The following is a 19,985-nucleotide window of genomic DNA, read 5'->3' as shown; positions in this document are numbered from 1 at the left end:
GATACTATGTTATTATATCACGACAAACATTTGTGCAATGAATGTGAATATTACATGGTATGTGTGCATTGTTAAAATATTCAATTAAAAACAGAAGGGTGCATAACCATGCAGGGAATTACATAGTATCTATTATTCGTCCTTGGCAAAATAATTATAGTGTACTGTAAATTAATTTACAAGTACTGTACAACATTTTTGTTCGTGAACAATATTACAATAACTACAACATTAAAGGAAATACTCAAGACAAAGAAACCTGAAGGAGATCCATTTTGTATGTGTAGGAGATATAATTTAAGGGAGACAACTCTCAACTAATAAACTTACACTTTTGAGCATGGTAACACCATCTATCCCCAGCATACTGAAGTGATCACAGAAAGATCACCTGGACAAAATAGTTCAGCATGAATGTTGATAAAATGAAATCAAAGACACAGTACAGCAAGCCTACAAATCATAACTGTGTTACAGTACATCACAAGAATTACCATATCTCACATGCATAGTACAAGTACAAGCATTACCTAGAGATAGTTATGAGAGTAACCAACATCAGATCATAACAAATACATGCAATTAAGTCTGTTTTTTTATCAAAGAAGGCGATAAAGTTAATGTATATATGACCTTTAACTGGAATTTCTGAATTACATAATGCTTCAAACAAGTACCCCGGTTTATTTTATATGTAGTTAGGTGACCTATAAATGATTAAGGTCTAAAATGAGCGGAAAATTAATTTTCCCTAGTTAAATTTACAGGAAGTATTCTATATAAAGTGCATATATATATATATATATTTAGTTGTTACTGCGGTATTTAAAAAAAAAAAAAGGATACCCCAGTAAGTAAAGGATGCAGAAAAAAAAATTTAATTTGTGAAAATTGTTCTATTTACAATGAAATTTTGTCTAAATGTTGATAATACAATGAAAATGTCATAAACAAGAAACTAGGATTAGTGACAGATATTCTTATTTATTGTTAGCTTTCAAACATAACAGTGCAGACATTCAGTAACAGAATCACGTCACATCTACAAATAGCTTTGTCATGCTGACTTACTGTCGTGGTCAAGGCTAAAGCAGCCAGTTGGGCAGTGCCAAGGTGACCACAGTAAATGAGACTGACCAGTATGTTTATATACTGAGTAGCCATAACACCGACCTAAAAGTCAAATATAAAGTATCAGACAAGCTATTATCATAGAAAGTTTGAAAACGTAGGAAATTGTCAAAATTAACATTAATGGGTCTAGAAAAAAATTTTAATAGACAATAAGACTTAAAAAGTTAAAGTTGCTAATTTTGAAATCCTTTCTAAATCAACTATAATTTTGGTCCATTTTTAAGATTTAAAGTCGAGATGGAGGACTTTGTTACTGTAGGGAAGAATTTAGAGTGTGATTAAACTTGACTTGGTCAAATGCTGAATGGTCAACTAATTTAATTGGTTAAAGTTTCTATCTAAGAATTTGGGTTAAACTTATATTCTGGCTTTTCCGCCTCCTGTAACAATCTAAATGACACTAAACTAAAATGTTTGACTAAAGATGATCCACATGTCTGACAATCTTTAGATTCCAACATTATGTCATTATTGTATGACAATGCATCACTTACAATTGGCCAGGCAATTTTGACTTGTTCTTTCATCTCATCTTTGCATCCAAATGGAAACAGCGTTTGGTAAAGGGAGGTAACTCTCTTAGGACAATGCCAGTTTCCTCGCCACCACTGGACAATGCGTCGATACTGCTCTCCAATCATAGCTATCAAACATGAATTAAAGTTATGGCACACCAAAATATAATCTTTAATTCACACCTAGTATAGTACACAGTAGTTTTGTTATTTATACACTTGTCTGATACTTTATAATCATTTTTTTTTATAATACATGGTACTTTTGTTATTTATACACAAAAAAAAAAAGATTTTTAATCTGTATATTTATCTTTTGTTACAAACTTTGGCAACTTCACTAATAAATCTTTTACAGAATGAGGTTTTGTTACATTGACTTTTAATCATTTGAGAAGAAGCCTTAACCATGACATGATGTCCTCTGGTCACCACGGGGAAGGAATGCCAGGTGGTCAAGGGAATGATCCCGATCTCCTACTGGTGTGATGTCATCAGTGAATAAAGTCAGGGGAGTGGTCATCTCTGTCTCTTCTACGTGGTCATTACTTTCAAACTCTCCTGACACTGACTTGACCATGAAGCTCTGACGGGCCTGTTGATCTTCTTGACCTGAGTCATCCATATTTGACTTATTACAGAAAAATTGATGCCAGCACCAGAGTCAGTGACAGGGTCAGATTTCAGTCTGTAAATAGAAATAAACCTTTGGTTGTACAAAAAAGGTAAAAGCAGAAAGTAGTTCACCAGTGTGACCATTGTTTTTATGACAAAAAAAACCAAGAGGCCCATGGACCTGAACAGCCCCTTAGTTTTGATATATTTTGGCAGATTTGATTCCTGTGACCTTAAATGAAGTTCAAGGTTATTCATTTCAACAATCTTGATATCTCTTTACCCTAGCATGCTTCAAGCTCAATATTAGGCCTCTGGACATCTTGCTTAATGAAAAGTCGTTTAAAATTTTTAGCATATTTGACCCCTGTGACCTTGAATGAAGCTTAAGGTCATTTATTGGAACAATCTTGATAGCCCTTCACCCCAGTATGCTACAGGCCCAATATCAGATTTCTGAGTCTTTTGCTTAATTAGAAGAATTAGTTTAAAGATTTTCGCATATTTTACTCTTGTAAACTTGAATGAAGGTCCAGGTCGTTCATATATTTACAATCTTGATAGCCCTTCAAACCCACCTTGCTATAGGGCCAATTTCAATTCTCTAGGCCTCTTGGTTAGTGAAAAGAAGTCATTTACAGAAATTTTCCAGTGAGCTTGAATGAATGTCAAGGTCATTTGAATAATCTTGATAGCCCTTCACCCATCATGCTATAGGCCCATTATCAGGTCTCTAGCCCTTTTTAGTTAATGAGAAGAAGCTGTTTAAATATTTGAGCATATTTTACCCCTGTGACATTGAATAAAGGTCAAGGTAATTTATTTCAACACTCTTGATAGCCCTTCACCCCAGCATGCTATAGAGCCAATATCAGGTCTCTAAGCCTCTAGGTTATTGAAAAGAAGTTGAAAACGTAAATTAATTTCAAACAAACGACGCATGAAGACAGACAAAAGGCGATAAGAATAAGCCACTTGAAGCTTCGTCTCAGGTGACCGAAAAATTTTATTTGAAAACATTGGCATGTAGCCCGAGTTTCCTCTGGCCCTTACACCGCATGTCTGGTGTAGGGCCCCTACACCAGATATGGTGTCGGGCAAGAAGAAACTTGGATTATCCAATTCCCAAAAATATGCTGAGCGCTAAGCAGAAGTAGCAACTACAATTTTTATAGACTCTGGTATGTCTCAACCAGGGGATAGAACCAAAAGCCTTCATCAAAGTGGCGAAGGCTCAACTAAAGGCCAAAAGTGGAGCGGTGTCAAGGAAGCCATTAGAAGAAGAAAGTTACCCTGATTAAGTCATCTCTTACAATCATACAATGGGGGCAGCAGGTACAACTCTTACATCCTACCTGCAGGGCAGCCTTCAGTGGATAAAGAAATAAGTGCCTAGATATATCGCAATGTTTACCAATCTAAGCTTAATTCCTATAGATTACAAAGTGAAAGTCCTAGTATACATGTATACAAATGTAAAATCTAGGTCATCTTACCATTAGTTCTTCCTTTGACATTTCTTCAAACATGTGCACCAATCGTAATAGGTCCATGCACTTCGAAAAGATTTGGTCAAAGCCACACAATTCCCTACATATATGTGCATTGTACTTGTCTCGATTCTAAAAAAAATAACTATCATTCACATTCTGTGCAATAGAATGACTTTTAAGTTTATCAGTACGTATATGTGCAATCCATACACCAGATACTGTCTTTTACATCATCAACTTCTTACTACGACAAGCATAATACATGAAGCGAAACGATCTGGCAACTGTTTCATGGCTGCAATCCGGCTGCAACAGATGCTGAATAGTTTGACGTCAGGGGAAGTAATCCGTTATTTGTTTTTATAAACTAAATTTTGATGAGGGAATCTGTTCATATTTAAATAATAAATTAGACAAACAAAAATCTTTAATAATAATTCATTAGTTGTATAAGACAGTTGTGCATTAGGTATAATGGTATCATTGATTATATATTGAAAGTTGCAGTTTCCGGATAACAAACAATGCTATTTTATAATTAGAATACTACGAGAATCTTAGTCTATTGAATGTTTTAGAGTTAGTTAGACGCTTTTTCACCAACCGCGAGGTTTATTCAACTGAGATGTCAAAGTTGGTGCCACTTATACGAAGCATTACCCAAAAAGGGTCGGCATCTGGCACAATGTACATAGGACATGTTGTGCAAAGGAGTGCTGCAAGACCAGATGCTCTGAAAATACAGACAAGCAAAATGGTTTTGGACAGAAATTTGAAAAAAGTAAGTGTCGTATGATCAGCTGATGGATACTTCATGTACTTAACGTCTACTGTGTACAGTTGTAGGGCCTTGTAGCAGACTAGTACATTGATGAATTTAAGTTTATTACAATGAATTCAGACGTTATACTTTGTATAAACAGTTTAAAAGTCTTGACATGAACATAGATTTTACTAATTTTTGTTTATTTTACCTCGTGTCCTGATTCAGTGACTGACCTTCACGAATTAAATATCTGATCATGAAAATGAATTGCATGAATTGATCACCATGATCACTTCCTATAGGATCTAAAACACAATGCAATAAAATATTACTGCTTTTTGTTGAAAAAAACACACACTGGTAACTATCTGATTATATATAATTACTGATTATAAAATGTTACAAATGATTACTGGATCACTTGATATTAAAGTGTACATGTATCCTGAATGATTTTTGATATTTTAACTATAAATTTGTTCGCTTGAGCATTAGAAGCATTCTCTGGCCTGAAACATAAGCTGTCAAAACTGACTATTTTTCTGTCTGTCAATAGCCAATCAGCATGTTTGCTGCCATATATAACTGTTAGATTCCTGATTTCCAGGCTTTGAAGTCACTAGTGTACATGTGGCCTAACCCGACTTTTAAGGCAGTTTCATGTTGTTTTAGTATGAATACTGGTAGTATGGCTGAAGTTGTTTTGTGTATTTTCAACAATTTTGTGCAAATAGTTTATATTTTGGCAGCATCGATTTCGTATGTCGGCAGATGTGGACCTGTAGGGACAAGAACTTATAAATTAGACCTTGAATATCTAAATAGATTATCTAGATCTGGTATTGCTAGTTTTGTGTAATCTGTCTATATTATACAATCATTTATAAACTTCTCTTACAACATCAAGAAATATTTTCCAGGTATAGTCACAGTGATTTTACAGGTATCAGAATGGACCTTACTCTCGTGTATACAGTACGTATAGGGCGGGCAGGGGATATGATGTGCACGAACATCTATATCAAAGACAAAGTCCATTATTTGAATCATTGCATTAATCATATCAAAAACACATAGGAAGTATTTTTATTCTTTTCTTTCTTTACATATATATATTTCACAATAACAAATATTCAAAAGTTATTGATATTTTAGGCAACAATGTTCCGACTCATCTTACTTATTTTGATGACACCTTGATTGTTGGAGAGCTCAAACCAAATTATCACAGATAGACAAGTCTCAATATAATATATAATGATTAAACAGGAACGGAGGAATCTGTCAATTTGTGGAATGAGAATTGACATGACCGACTACCACTATAGATTGTAAATTTACCTGTCCAATATACGATTATATTATACGATTATCAGATATCTACATATTTAACAACGTTTGTACAAACTACAGCATACTTTCAGATAAATCCCACAATTTATTTCAAATTGTACATATTTTTGTTTTATTTCACATGGGAAGTGTTCCGTCTGGATTTTATTTTGTGGATTATTTAAAACCTTGAAAGAAACAAAATTAAATCCCCAGCAAATGGTTAAAACTATGAATGAAATGAAATAAAATCCCCAGCGAATGGTTATGCTATTACAGTAGTTCAGGTGTAAATAAAACATACATCTTGATTAGTTCTGAGACATATAGGTGATAAACACTTGCTATGTGTGATCTAACAGTCCAGATCATGGACACATGTAGTCTTATAATTATATGATACCATTTTTGTGTATAAATAACTTTGATTTTTAGCCCACCATCATCAGATGGTGGGCTATTCAAATCGCCCTGCGTCCGTCGTCCGTCCGTCCGTCCCTCCCTCCCTCCGTCCGTCCGTCCGTCCGTCCGTCCATAAACAATTCTTGTTATCGCTAATCCTCAGAAAGTACTGAAGGGGTCTTTCCTAAATTTCATATGTAGGTTCCCCTTGGTGCCTAGTTATGCATATTGCATTTTGGGACTGATCGGAAAACAACATGGCTGACAGGCAGCCATCTTGGATTTTGACCATTGAAGTTTGTTATCGCTATTTCTGAGAAAGTACTGAAGGGATCTTTCTCAAATTTCATATGTAGGTTTCCCTTGGTGCCTAGTTATGCATATTGCATTTTGGGACCTATCGGAAAACAACATGGCCGACAGGCAGCCATCTTGGATTTTGACCATTGAAGTTTGTTATCGCTATTTCTGAGAAAGTACTGAAGGGATCTTTCTCAAATTTCATATGTAGGTTCCCCTTAGTGCCTAGTTATGCATATTGCATTTTGGGACCGATCGGAAAACAACATGGCCGACAGGCAGCCATCTTGGATTTTGACCATTGAAGTTTGTTATCACTATTTCTGAGAAAGTACTGAAGGGATCTTTCTCAAATTTCATATGTGGGTTTCCCTTGGTGCCTAGTTATGCATATTGCATTTTGGGACCGATCGGTAAACAACATGGCCGACAGGCAGCCATCTTGGATTTTGACCATTGAAGTTTGTTATCGCTATTCCTGAGAAAGTACTGAAGGGATCTTTCTCAAATTTCATATGTAGGTTCCCCTTGGTGCCTTGTTATGCATATTGTATTTTGGGACCGATCGGAAAACAACATGGCCGACAGGCAGCCATCTTGGATTTTGACCATTGAAGTTTGTTATCGCTATTTCTGAGAAAGTACTGAAGGGATCTTTCTCAAATTTCATATGTAGGTTTCCCTTGGTGCCTTGTTATGCATATTGTATTTTGGGACCGATCGGAAAACAACATGGCCGACAGGCAGCCATCTTGGATTTAGACAATTGAAGTTTGTTATCGCTATTTCTCAGAAAGTACTGAAGGAATCTTTCTCAAATTCCATATATAGGTTCCCCTTGGTGCCTAAATCTTAAATTTTATATATAGGTTTCCCTTGTTTGAAAAGTACTAGAGGTTTCTTCTGAATTTACACAGATTAGTAAGACTTAGAAGAAGAGAAAAGTAGAGAAAAGATCAATCTGACATGGAACCTATGAAGAACATTCAATGGTGGGCGCCAAGATCCCTCTGGGATCTCTTGTTTTGTTTACACACATATTGTCCATACAGTTTAAAAGTAGTCTTGCTCGAAACACCATCTCAGACCTGACATATACTGGCAATTGTCAAATAATTTCCTGATCATCAATCCATTGTTTTTTAGCTCACCATCATCAGATGGTGGGTTCCGTCCGTCCGTAAACAATTCTGTGTCGCTAATCTCAGAAGTTACCTGAATTCTTTCCAAATACATCTGGAATAGTTTGACGTCAGGGGAAGTAATCCGTTATTTGTTTTTATAAACTAAATTTTGATGAGGGAATCTGTTCATATTTAAATAATAAATTAGACAAACAAAAATCTTTAATAATAATTCATTAGTTGTATAAGACAGTTGTGCATTAGGTATAATGGTATCATTGATTATATATTGAAAGTTGCAGTTTCCGGATAACAAACAATGCTATTTTATAATTAGAATACTACAAGAATCTTAGTCTATTGAATGTTTTAAAGTTAGTTAGACGCTTTTTCACCAACCGCGAGGTTTATTCAACCGAGATGTCAAAGTTGGTGCCACTTATACGAAGCATTACCCAAAAAGGGTCGGCATCTGGCACAATGTACATAGGACATGTTGTGCAAAGGAGTGCTGCAAGACCAGATGCTCTGAAAATACAGACAAGCAAAATGGTTTTGGACAGAAATTTGAAAAAAGTAAGTGTCGTATGATCAGCTGATGGATACTTCATGTACTTAACGTCAACTGTGTACAGTTGTAGGGCCTTGTAGCAGACAAGTACATTTATTTGGTGAATTTAAGTTTATTACAATGAATTCAGACGTTATACTTTGTGTAAACAGTTCAAAGGTCTTGACATGAACATAGATTTTACTAATTTTTGTTTATTTTACCTCCTGTCCTGATTCAGTGACTGACCTTCACGAATTAAATATCTGATGATGAAAATGAATTGCATGAATTGATCATCATGATCACTTCCTATAGGATCTAAAACACAATGCAATAAAATATTACTGTTTTTTTGTTGAAAAAAACACACACTGGTAACTATCTGATTATATATAATTACTGATTATAAAATGTTACAAACGATTACTGGATCACTTGATATTAAAGTGTACATGTATCCTGAATGATTCTTGACCATTAGAAGCATTCTCTGTCCGTGTCCTGAAACATAAGCTGTCAAAACTGACTATTTTTCCGTCTGTCAATAGCCAATCAGCATGTTTGCTGCCATAGATAACTGTTAGATTCCTGATTTCCAGGCTTCGAAGTCACTAGTGTGGCCTAACCCCACTTATTCTTCTTTGATTGACAAACCTCCGTCAAAAATGACGATTACGGTTGCGGGAAGGATCGTTGTATGCTTTTAAAAGAATTTTAAAAAGTGCAGGGATTTGGGTACAGTGAGAGGTTTTGTTTTTTTTTTTAATTAATTTTTTTAGTGGAAACTATAAGATAAAACATTATGAGGGTGTGTTTATGGTGTGTGTTTGAGATCATCAAGGGCTGCATTGTGTATATGTGCCTTGAAGATCTCTAGTGTAGTGCATTGTACTGCTGCCACCGGGAGGAGGTTTCATTGTGTTATTGTGTGTGGGAAGAAGGAGTATTTGTATGTGTCATTGGTGGCAGATAGGTGTCTGAAGGTGTAGGGGTGTGTTTGCCTTGTCCTAGGGTCTGCTGGGTGCATGCATGATGCCGTGTGGGTCTATTGCGACATGATGGTGAATGATTTTGTATAATAGTATGAGTCTGGTCTTGAGTCTACGTGTTTGAAGTGTGGGCCAGTTGAGTTTGTCCATCATGTCTTGTACTGAACTTGTGTTGTGGTATCTGTTTTGTACGTATCGTGCTGCTCTGCGTTGAATTTTTTCTATTTGGTTGATTTGGTTTGTGTTGTGCAGGTCCCATATGGAAGAGCAGTATTCCAGTTTGGGTCTCACTAGGGCTTTGTATGCATGTTCTTTTATATGTTGTGAGTTTATTTTCAGGTTGCGTTTTAGGAAGCCTAGTGATCTGTTGGCGTTTGCGGTGATGTCGTTGATGTGTGTATCCCATTTGAGATTTTTCTGTAGTGTGGATCCTAAGTATATATATTAGGCAGTTTGACCTCATGTTGTTTTAGTATGAATACTGGTAGTATGGCTGAAGTTGTTTCGTGTATTTTCAACAATTTTGTGCAAATAGTTTATATTTTGGCAGCATCGATCTCGTATGTCAGCAGACGTGGACCTGTAGGGACAAGAGCTTACACCTTGAATATCTAAATAGATTATCTAGATCTGGTATTGCTAGTTTTGTGTAATCTGTCTATATTATACAATCATTTATAAACTTCTCTTACAACATCAAGAAATATTTTCCAGGTATAGTCACAGTGATTTAACAGGTATCAGAATGGACATTACTCTCGAGTATACAGTACGTATAGGGCGGGCAGGGGATATGATGTGCACGAGCATCTATATCAAAGACAAAGTCCATTATTTGAATCATTGCATTAATCATATCAAAAACACATAGGAAGTATTTTTATTCTTTTCTTTCTTTACATATATATATTTCACAATAACAATTATTCAAAAGATATTGATATTTTAGGCAACAATGTTCCGACTCATCTTACTTATTTTTATGACACCTTGATTGTTGGAGAGCTCAAACCAAATTATCACAGATAGACAAGTCTCAATATAATATATAATGATTAAACAGGAACGGAGGAATCTGTCAATTTGTGGAATGAGAATTGACATGACTGACTACCACTATAGATTGTAAATTTACCTGTCCAATATACGATTATCAGATATCTACATATTTAACAACATATGTACAAACCACAGCATACTTTCAGATAAATTCCACAATTTATTTCAAATTATATATATTTTGGTTTTATTTCACATAGGAAGTGTTCCGTCTGGATTTTATTTTGTGGATTATTTAAAACCTTGAAAGAAACAAAATAAAATCCCCAGCAAATGGTTATGCTATTACAGTAGTTCAGGTGTAAATAAAACATACATCTTGATTAGTTCCGAGACATATAGGTGATAAACACTTGCTATGTGTGATCTAACAGTCCAGATCATGGGCACATGTAGTCTTATAATTATATGATACCATTTTTGTGTATAAATAACTTTAATTTTTTTGTTTACACACATTTTGTCCATACAGTTTAAAAGTAGTCTTGCTCGAAACACCATCTCTGACCCGATATATACTGGCAATTGTCAAATAATTTCCTGATCATCAATCCATTATTTTGTATAAAAGTATTGATCCAACAACCAAGCTCTTCAGTATATCATATAGTTCAATGTCAAATATTAAAATAGTTATATCACATAGTATTAAACAGCGATATTTTATCTCATGTTTCGTCTATAGTTTATATATACAATATGGTAGATATTACACACTTGTGGCATCACAGCTAGATAGGTCACTATCTAGGACAAATAACATTTGCTTACAGTGTGCATTCCACAAAATCATGCATATACAATGTATCTTGAAAATGATACATTTTCACATTATTTCTTCAGTGCTTTGCTTTATTTTATTTTACAACTTTATCTAACAAAAATTATTCAGGGTCCACTTTAAATGATCATGATTTAATTAGTCAATTGATAGGACATATATACGTCAATTGAATGGTTAATTATCTAGTGCATTATTATTCCATCAGTGCTATATATTAGTTTGGGATCTAAAGGAATGTCTTTTCCATTTATAGACAAATTTTGAAGGCTTACTTAAATTATTTTCTAAGAAAGGTTCTAGAAGTAGAATAATGATATTTTCTATTTTGATAATTGTTACCTTTATGTGCCGTTTTGTAGAGCGAGGTGAATTGACAGGTGAGACATACAACCAAATAATAATTGAGCCCTTTTGGTCTCAAAAGTGAAATAATTTCTTATTTTATATTTCAGTATTTCTCTGGGAGAAAGTTCTATTGGGCAGAAGATAATTCCAATGACTGTCTAATAGGTGACATAGTGTTGATCAGATCCCTTCCCAAAAATCTGGACAAGAAGAGAGTAACACACAAAGTTGATCGCGTTGTGTACAAACTTGGTTGTGTCGTGGACCCCGTTACTGGTCGGCGGTGCAGAGGAACAGAATTCGAGGACGAGGCTGATAAAGGGACAGAAAAACCATTAGTGATTGAGGAAATAAAGTGACGGAGAACATTAATTATAGGCAGTGTACAATTGTGTTTGATGGAAGATGGAGACGATTGTGTATGCAAAATGTTTAGGAATCCCGAGATATGACTGTGATAGGTATTACAAACAATGATGATATCCAGTGCCTGTATTATCCATTGCTACACAGTAAATCAGTAGGTTCCGGAAAATATTTACTTTCCTGATTTAAAAAAGCTGTGTGAGTTACGAAACATGCTGTATGTTATGCTTGCATGTACATATACTTAATAGAGTGTATAAATATCACCATATTATACATATTATATATATGCAAGTGTAAACTTTGCCAGGAAATTTGAAGTGTGTGTAAGATTTTACATTGATTCTAAGTGTATAGATGCAGAAAAAAACATTAAAATGTTTAAAGTGAAATCTTTTTATATTTTCTTAAAATTAAAACAGAAGGTTATATTTTATTGTTCAAGGTACAATAATGTATCATAATTCAACTAGTTTATCATTATAGTAGCTATTTGTACTTGCCTTTTACTGAGCCAAGGTAACTGACAGAGCTTGTTGAGTAAATTCACTTCCATCAGGGTCAACAAGAGTTTCGTTTACACTTAATTATTTGACCTATAGCAAAGACTACAGCAACCCACCAGTAAACGGTATCCTTCATTTTCATTTTACACTATAGTTTACATTCACGTTATTTTGATAAGTTCTGGTGTAGAAAATGAAATTGAAAGACATCGTAGGACGATTCCATTTTTATAACCAGCAAAAATACAAGAAACAGAATTTGTACATTTCATATGAATTTAATGCATCATCATAATATAACCAAGAACTAAAATATATAAATTAATAGTTATTATAACAACTTTATTACCTATCTGTATACCTATATTTGTAAGATGCAAGCATACTTAGAACAACTACTGTCAAACTAAATCAAATAACAGGAAAAGTAATTAAATTAGAACAAATGTTTTGTACTGGAGAAGTAACATACCACAGTAACAAGCACAGGTCAGTGTAGCAGTCCTATACTTATTGTTGACAGAACATTTTCCAACAACTTATAAAATGAAATAATCAGACAAGGGTAAAAGTGCACTAAAATACCATGAATATGCAAGCACTTTACAGTACAGGTATCAGTAATAGTGAAAATTAAATAATGACATGTTAATGCAGTAAAACTGTCAGAGAACTGTTTGCATTACAAATACTGGTATTCAAGTTATTATTGAAATCACTAACACTGCAGGAAGGATATGATCAACACACTATGGACACTATGTATATGGAGAAAGCACTTGTAAAGTACCTGGCGATGGACCCATTCTTGCTACAATCACAATTACAATTACAATTAGCTGATCAGGTTGTAGTGGTGTAGGTTGTTTTGTGTCCGTGCTCTCAACAGTGCCATATACCACTTGAATATACATAAATCAGCATGAAACATTAAACCTAGAGTTGTACACTTTTTATAGTGTACAGCATCTAGAACCTTTGGGAATGCCATCAACAGGTCAGCATTATCGTCAATTAGTGTCCCTCAAATTAATTCATATAGAAAGAAAATATTACTATTGATGAAAGCTGACTGCTTGTGGCAAATGGTAATTAGTGTTACAGTAGTACGGTAAAATACCGTACATCATGGTTTAATCACAAAGAATTCAACCTACTCAATATGAATAGAATTAGGTACAATAAACATAACATTTTTCAAACCAAGACTATATTGTTTTCACACTATCCTTGCTCCCTGATATATAAAAACATTTAATACATTGTTCACATATATACAACTTATTAAGTAATGTAATAATCTCCATCTATCTCAACTTCCACATTTACATACGCTCAAGTCATTTACACAAAGTTATCACAAAATTCTCTCTCTCTCTCTCTTTCTGATTGGACAGAATCAATCTTCTAAAACTTAAGTCTCCTTGATTATGACTTGCACATAATTACTGCTCAAGTCTATGGCTGTTAAAACATCCATATTATTTAATCATTACCTCTTCAATTTTTATTAGCAGAAATTATACATTTAGGTAGCAAAAGTTGTTGACCGCTGCCAGGTATGTAGGTCAGAGTCGTCTCCCTTGATTTGCTTAGACAAAACAAATCTGGCTCCATTGAAGTTGTCAGGATCATGAAACATGGGGTATTTCATTAACTGCGCCATTGTCGGTGTCCTTATTATTGAACCAGCTACATTCATTCCTAAATGTCATCATTGGCCTCAATAATATTCACTCGGTACTGAAGATCAAGCTTGTAATATGGTCATAGGTTCCAACAGAGTCGAACTCTCTCAGGCAGCATAGATTACATTCATTTCACTTCGATTAATATAGTTTAATATCCTCAATTTCTCAATGCTTGTAATCTGAAAAGAAATTCATAGAATGATTCAACAGAACCACAGTTGTAAAACAAAATACACCAATCCTATGCTAGGGAGTAATTCTGTTAAAGACGCAGGGTACAATACCAGTTACAGGTGTACAGGGAACAATACCAGTTACAGGTGTACAAGGTAAAATACCAGTTACAGGTGTACAAGGTAAAATACCAGTTACAGGTGTACGAGGTACAATACCAGTTACAGGTGTACAAGGTAAAATACCAGTTACAGGTGTACAAGGTAAAATACCAGTTACAGGTGTACGAGGTAAAATACCAGTTAAAGGTGTACGAGGTACAATACCAGTTACAGGTGTACAAGGTAAAATACCAGTTACAGGTGTACAAGGTAAAATACCAGTTACAGGTGTACAAGGTAAAATACCAGTTACAGGTGTATGTTCTTTCATGTTTTATTAAAGTCATTTACTCGTCAATAGATTTGATCCATCAAAGAAGTGTGTTCAATAAGGAAATATGATGCAGACCAATACAACATTACCAAACCAGATATTCATACCTGGTACACTTTGTCTATTTTTTCGTCATTTTTAACACCATACCTGCGACTAAGGTCATCCTCTCGCTTGTGTTCCTGATCCTTAACCCGGACAGAGTCTTTAGCTACACTGAGGTCACTTAATTGATCCATCATCTCAAGACCACTCTCCTCCGCAACTTGTTTGATGAGATCATCTACTTGTTCTGTTGGTGCGGATAATGTTGTGGCATCCCCCATTGTGTTTTCTAATGTCTAAAATTGTAATAAAAATGTTAAATTCCTCATTACCTGTACATGTATATTCCATGATTATACATTTATACTAAGATCAAAACATATTCCTTTTTGACTGCTTTGGAGATAAAATCTCCAATGGGCAAATATTCAATTGCAACAAGCTAAGGATAGGTCATGAAGAAGCCCACATGTTCAATTGCAATTGAATATTTGCCTTTAGTTTCTGGTTCCTTAATCGCCTTGCATTCTCAGAGGTATCCAAGTAAGGGATAACGGAAACTACAGAACTATGGCGTTGGCTCTAAACTTGGATGAAAAACTTCAATGTATTCTTAATCATTCACTACAGAAAAGTGTATACGGTACATGTATTACATACTTGAATATCTGAGACGCTAACACAGAGGAAGAGTTTCAGTCCCATGGCATTTCCTATACTTGGTAGGTAATTTTAATTGCTCTCATATAACTACTTGAATCTGATTACATGATTACAAGATCCAAGTAGTCATATAACTAGGTTTCGCTGGATTTTTAATGTTTAAGAACATCATTTAATATCTGTACAGTAAAATACCAATCATCATATCAAAATCGCATTTAAGTACAACCTCTACCAATTAAATGTTTCAACTCACCGACGTCTGTACATCAAGATCTTCAAATTGTTTCTCAAACTTTTGCATCACCTTGTCAACCTAGTAAAGAAAAAGATAAATTGATGATATGTGTTTCTCACACCTTTCCATATGAAAAATACATTTGTCCCATGTGGAACACTCATGTGTGATATCTCTATCCCACATAGGTGCACCGAGTGACATCAGGTCTGGGACTACTTTTTAATGGTGTGACATCACCGAGAAAGCCCTACTGTTTGTTTATATAAGCTTAAGCGGAGGAATATGACATGATGTCAAACATCAGTCAGCAGTTTCCAGAAAGCCGATCATCTCTGACAACCATTAATTTATAATTGTTATCTTGACACTTTGACAAACAGCTTATTTTTTATGGTATACCATAACCATACTTTCTTGTCATCTTTCCAAATATTGGTTTTATTGTTAGTCACTGAGAAAAAATACAAAGTTTCTATATGGTTTTGCCTTGTTGGATCAATTTCCCCATGCATTTTACGAAAAAGGTGTGAGAAAAATAGTCCATCATATGTTAGGTATGCCAGATAGGAAAATTCTACACCCTCGGGTAGAATTTCCCTATCCCACATACCTACATATGATGGACTCTAATAATCCCATTTTACAAATATTTTTATAGGTCATGATTCCAAATCTATTAAGGAAGCCTCATCTCTTTATTCATGTGACATTATTTGTTAATATGAAGTATAGTTTTGCAAACAAACATGCAGTAAGTGTTTGCTTACATTACTTATTGAATGTTATATCTGTGTTTCGTTTTTATAAGCTTGGAAAAGTAGTAATGGATGCTACTGATTTATTTTGTTTACAGTATTCTAGTCTAAAATCAATTTTTCAAACTATTTTAAATAATATAATATTTTATAACAGTAAAATAATACTATTCATTCAACTGGATAAAAATTTTCCTCTTTTGTGGTCAGTGAACTACAAAGATAGGGATAGGGGAGATAATAAACAATTCTGTTTTCATTGTACGTTATGTAAAAGGAACATTTAACACTATTCAATGATTACCTCAGTTAAATTCATGGACGCCATAGCCTTTTCTAGGGATTTTGATACACCTTCAATGCCTTTCACCATCTATCAGAGAAAACAAAATTTAATACAGCATTAAGCATAATACAATTACATAATCCAATGCAATCATAATAATTAATTGATTTATAATGCGTTATATATATATATATATATTATGTATATAGTTAAAAAGTCTTCCTTTAAACAAATCCTGTATACTCTTGAATATTCTGTCAGGATGTCATTCATTGTGACACATCAGCGATAAAGGGACACAACTCCGATTTTATAAGCTGGTATATGTGGTGAGTTCACTGCTATAACACAAGATGACTAATGTCCTTATGACTGTAATACTGCATCATACCAATGTGATTTTAGACTGTTAACTCACAAATGTTTCCAGAAAAAGACATAGTACTTTGATCAAAATAGCCATTTTATGTCAAACCAAAAAATTAAACAATAAACACGGATGTTTAAATAAGATTACACAATGGAACATATCATGAACTGGCAGGGCTTTTTCTCACTGGTTTGGGAAAGGGCCTTTTTGTCTCATTTTGGGAAGGAAATTGGTGAATTGGGAAAGATCTTATCAGGAGTGAACTGCAAATCTTGGGAATTTGGCCTAAATATGAAATAATTTCAATTGGGAATGGCCCCAAAAAGCCCCCAGAAAAAACCCTGACTGGAGTGTATTAAAGTATATTTTTCAAGAATCTTAAAATGATGTGCTTAATAAGTAGTGATGTAATAACAACAGTATGAAAGCGACCAAAATGGCTAAGTAAAATATGTAATAGTTTGAAGATGTAAGAAAAGTAAATTGTTTTAGCCAAAATAGCATGATCCTTACACTTTTCATTGTAACAGCTGTCTGTACACGACTTGCCACACCATCTACCCTGGCAGCCATCCTCAGATATGACAAACCCTCATTTCGCTTCCTAATAGCATTCTCAGCATATATTTTTGCTGCCTCTATGTTCTTTTGTGCAATGGCCTGCAATAAAAATTTGTATTTGTTTGCACACAAACATGTATATTAGATATATGTCCACATATATATTCACAACTTTGATTGGAATACATTATTTACTGCACAACTGTTAGCACATTTCTGTATATTAATTCAAGAAAATATCATCATATTCTTAATTCAGATAATAGTTTCACGAGTCATATACAAATTGTTGTTCCATGGACCACTATATATGCTAGATTCAATCCAGAAAAAATTTCCACACTCAACTTATATTTATAGTTTTACAAGTTGAACACAAAAACTTACCGTATATGTATACTGCTTACCTTTTTAACTTTTGCTTTTTCTTTGACATGTTCTTTTTCTGCTTTACTTGCAAACCTTTCCATTTGCTTTTTATTAAACTATCAAAGAGAAACAGGATTATTCAAACTACAAAATGATATTTACTTCCAAATTAAACCTTTCCATTTGCTTTTTATTTAACTATAAAAGAGAAACAGGATTACTCAAACAACAAATTATATTATATTTAAACTGATCTGTGATAACTGATTATTATTTGGGATTCACATGTGGTTAGTGATGATCAGTATCAGGTGTTGCATTATAGTGGTATTTATGGAAATAAACTGATCAATATTTCAGTGACCCTACGGTAAGATTGTTACCAGTAATACAAATTTTACTTGCACATAATATGATAAATGTTACGTCTTTAGGAGATACAGTAATTTTGTTAAAGTCAGCTGTCTAATATTTGATTACGTCAATATATAATAACTATTCTGATATTGCATTGATGCAGGAGATGACTTATGTAATTTCACTTATAAATCACTTACCTTGAGGTTAAATAATGCATCTGAAAAATAGAAATAAAAAATATTAACATTAGAATGTTATAAAACCTTAAAAAGATATCTATATATATTAAGTGAAATTAACAGCAAATGATACATACCAAACTGTAAGGAAACAGATTTTTTTGTCTGTAATATTATATGACTTTCAGACTACTAGGTTCCGACACAGAATTTTCTATTTCATTGAGCATTTTCAGTTGACTCTGGACTTTCAGAAGTCAGATAGCCATTTCCCAGAAATCTGAAAAGTCATGACTGTCCAAAAGATATTAATCTCCTCAAGCTAAAGAGTCAAAAACTTGATCTACTGATTTCTCTGTCATTATTAATATGTACATTTGTACATTGTACATTGTAACTGTATTGTAAAATAAAATTTGAAGGATTACTGAAAAATACCCTGTCGCACTGGGGCTTGTTCTAGCAACCTCTTGCTTTCTGGTAAGTGAACAAACACATTTATAATATAACTTGCTGCAGTAGCTACCATAGACAAATTGAAAAATTAAACCAAATAAGCCTCTCAGTCTTCTTAGCATGCAGCTTACTTTACTGTTCCCTTTGTGTGGTCAGTGGCACCAAATCTTTATCACTAAAGTACTAATTATGGAAAAGATAATTAATTAACTAATACTGATCTCTAAACAAACATTCTGTCAATAATTTAAGGGAAATTCCCACCTGTCTGTGATAGAAATAAGTTAAACTGCATGTATAAATCAACTAATCAAATGAAATGGGAGCATGCATTATGCCGGGTAGCCCAAGTTTTCTCTGGCCCTGTCACCTGCACCAGACATGGCGACATGTACAGGGCCAGAGAAAACTCTGGCTATATGAATGTTGAAGTTGATTTTGATTTTTTTTTATAATTATTGTATATACTTAAGCTTCATATATATATACATATATTGTATAGTACGGTCACCAACACAATTAATTTGTCACGTGCATATGATCATGATGTCACCAATGAATATAGGTAAGATGATTAGAACACGGTGATCATGATCAAATAACCCCAACTTACTAGGCCCAATTAAATCAACAACAGAAAGTAAATCTTAGTAGCATGAGGCTGCTTATATATCGTTGCTTGACGACGCTTTTGGTTTCACATTTTGGACAACTGCCGGGTGGAAACAAAAATATAAACAAATTTTAATATAGCAATAACATGTTTTATGCCAAACCCATACTTGACGCTCAAAATTCGTCAATCCTGTGAGCGCAATATTCGAATACATACCGTCTAGCTTACTCCCCATCGTGTCACTTTGATTTCCTATGTTTGAAAAGAATAAAACCCGTGTATATTTGGCTATATTTGTTATTACTTCACAAGGAAATGACAAAATTTCCTAACAGGTTATGACGTCACACTATACTCGGCGTGAATAAATGAAGACCTCTCATTGGTTGAAAACGTATAGGAAATTCTCCGTTAGCATTCTATTTTTAGATCAATCACATGTGTAAACATTGTTTAAAGTCAACAATGAGCACACATACTTCCTATTTATATTGCCGTGTG

At 34.1% G+C, this 19,985-nt stretch overlaps 2 protein-coding genes and 1 long non-coding RNA gene across 4 annotated transcripts; 1 reads left to right on the top strand and 2 right to left on the bottom strand.

Annotated features, from left to right (window-relative positions):
- Window positions 1–1,632: 1,632 nt before the first annotated feature.
- LOC117337210 lies at window positions 1,633–4,064 on the bottom strand. The gene is made up of 3 exons (XR_004534772.1): window positions 3,761–4,064; window positions 2,058–2,337; window positions 1,633–1,777 (listed from the first exon to the last, which is right to left on the bottom strand). It is a non-coding gene; the product is annotated as an uncharacterized LOC117337210 (long non-coding RNA).
- Window positions 4,065–4,321: 257 nt separating this feature from the next.
- Window positions 4,322–12,347, top strand: LOC117337209 (28S ribosomal protein S17, mitochondrial-like). Of its 2 annotated transcripts, none has more exons than XM_033898068.1 (2): window positions 4,322–4,538; window positions 11,519–12,347. In XM_033898068.1, exons 1-2 carry the CDS (start codon window positions 4,383–4,385, stop codon window positions 11,768–11,770), a joined length of 408 nt encoding a protein of 135 aa, XP_033753959.1. In that variant the 5' UTR covers window positions 4,322–4,382; the 3' UTR covers window positions 11,771–12,347. The 2 variants fall into 2 exon arrangements, with proteins under 2 accessions (XP_033753959.1, XP_033753958.1); XM_033898067.1 differs by lacking the exon at window positions 4,322–4,538 and adding an exon at window positions 8,056–8,257.
- A 198-nt stretch (window positions 12,348–12,545) lies between these two features.
- On the bottom strand, window positions 12,546–19,834 carry LOC117337206 (charged multivesicular body protein 1a-like). Its single transcript, XM_033898064.1, has 8 exons — window positions 19,701–19,834; window positions 18,431–18,450; window positions 17,912–17,989; window positions 17,457–17,603; window positions 16,592–16,660; window positions 15,548–15,607; window positions 14,734–14,924; window positions 12,546–14,153 (listed from the first exon to the last, which is right to left on the bottom strand). The coding sequence occupies exons 1-8, from the start codon at window positions 19,717–19,719 to the stop codon at window positions 14,132–14,134; spliced, it is 606 nt and encodes a 201-aa protein (XP_033753955.1). The 5' UTR covers window positions 19,720–19,834; the 3' UTR covers window positions 12,546–14,131.
- Window positions 19,835–19,985: the final 151 nt, after the last annotated feature.

This window comes from Pecten maximus, chromosome 11, assembly GCF_902652985.1.
Source record: "Pecten maximus chromosome 11, xPecMax1.1, whole genome shotgun sequence".
NCBI classification, from domain to species: domain Eukaryota; kingdom Metazoa; phylum Mollusca; class Bivalvia; order Pectinida; family Pectinidae; genus Pecten; species Pecten maximus.
The sequence above is the reverse complement of the archived record's forward strand: the minus strand, read 5'-3'. Positions and strand labels throughout refer to the sequence as shown.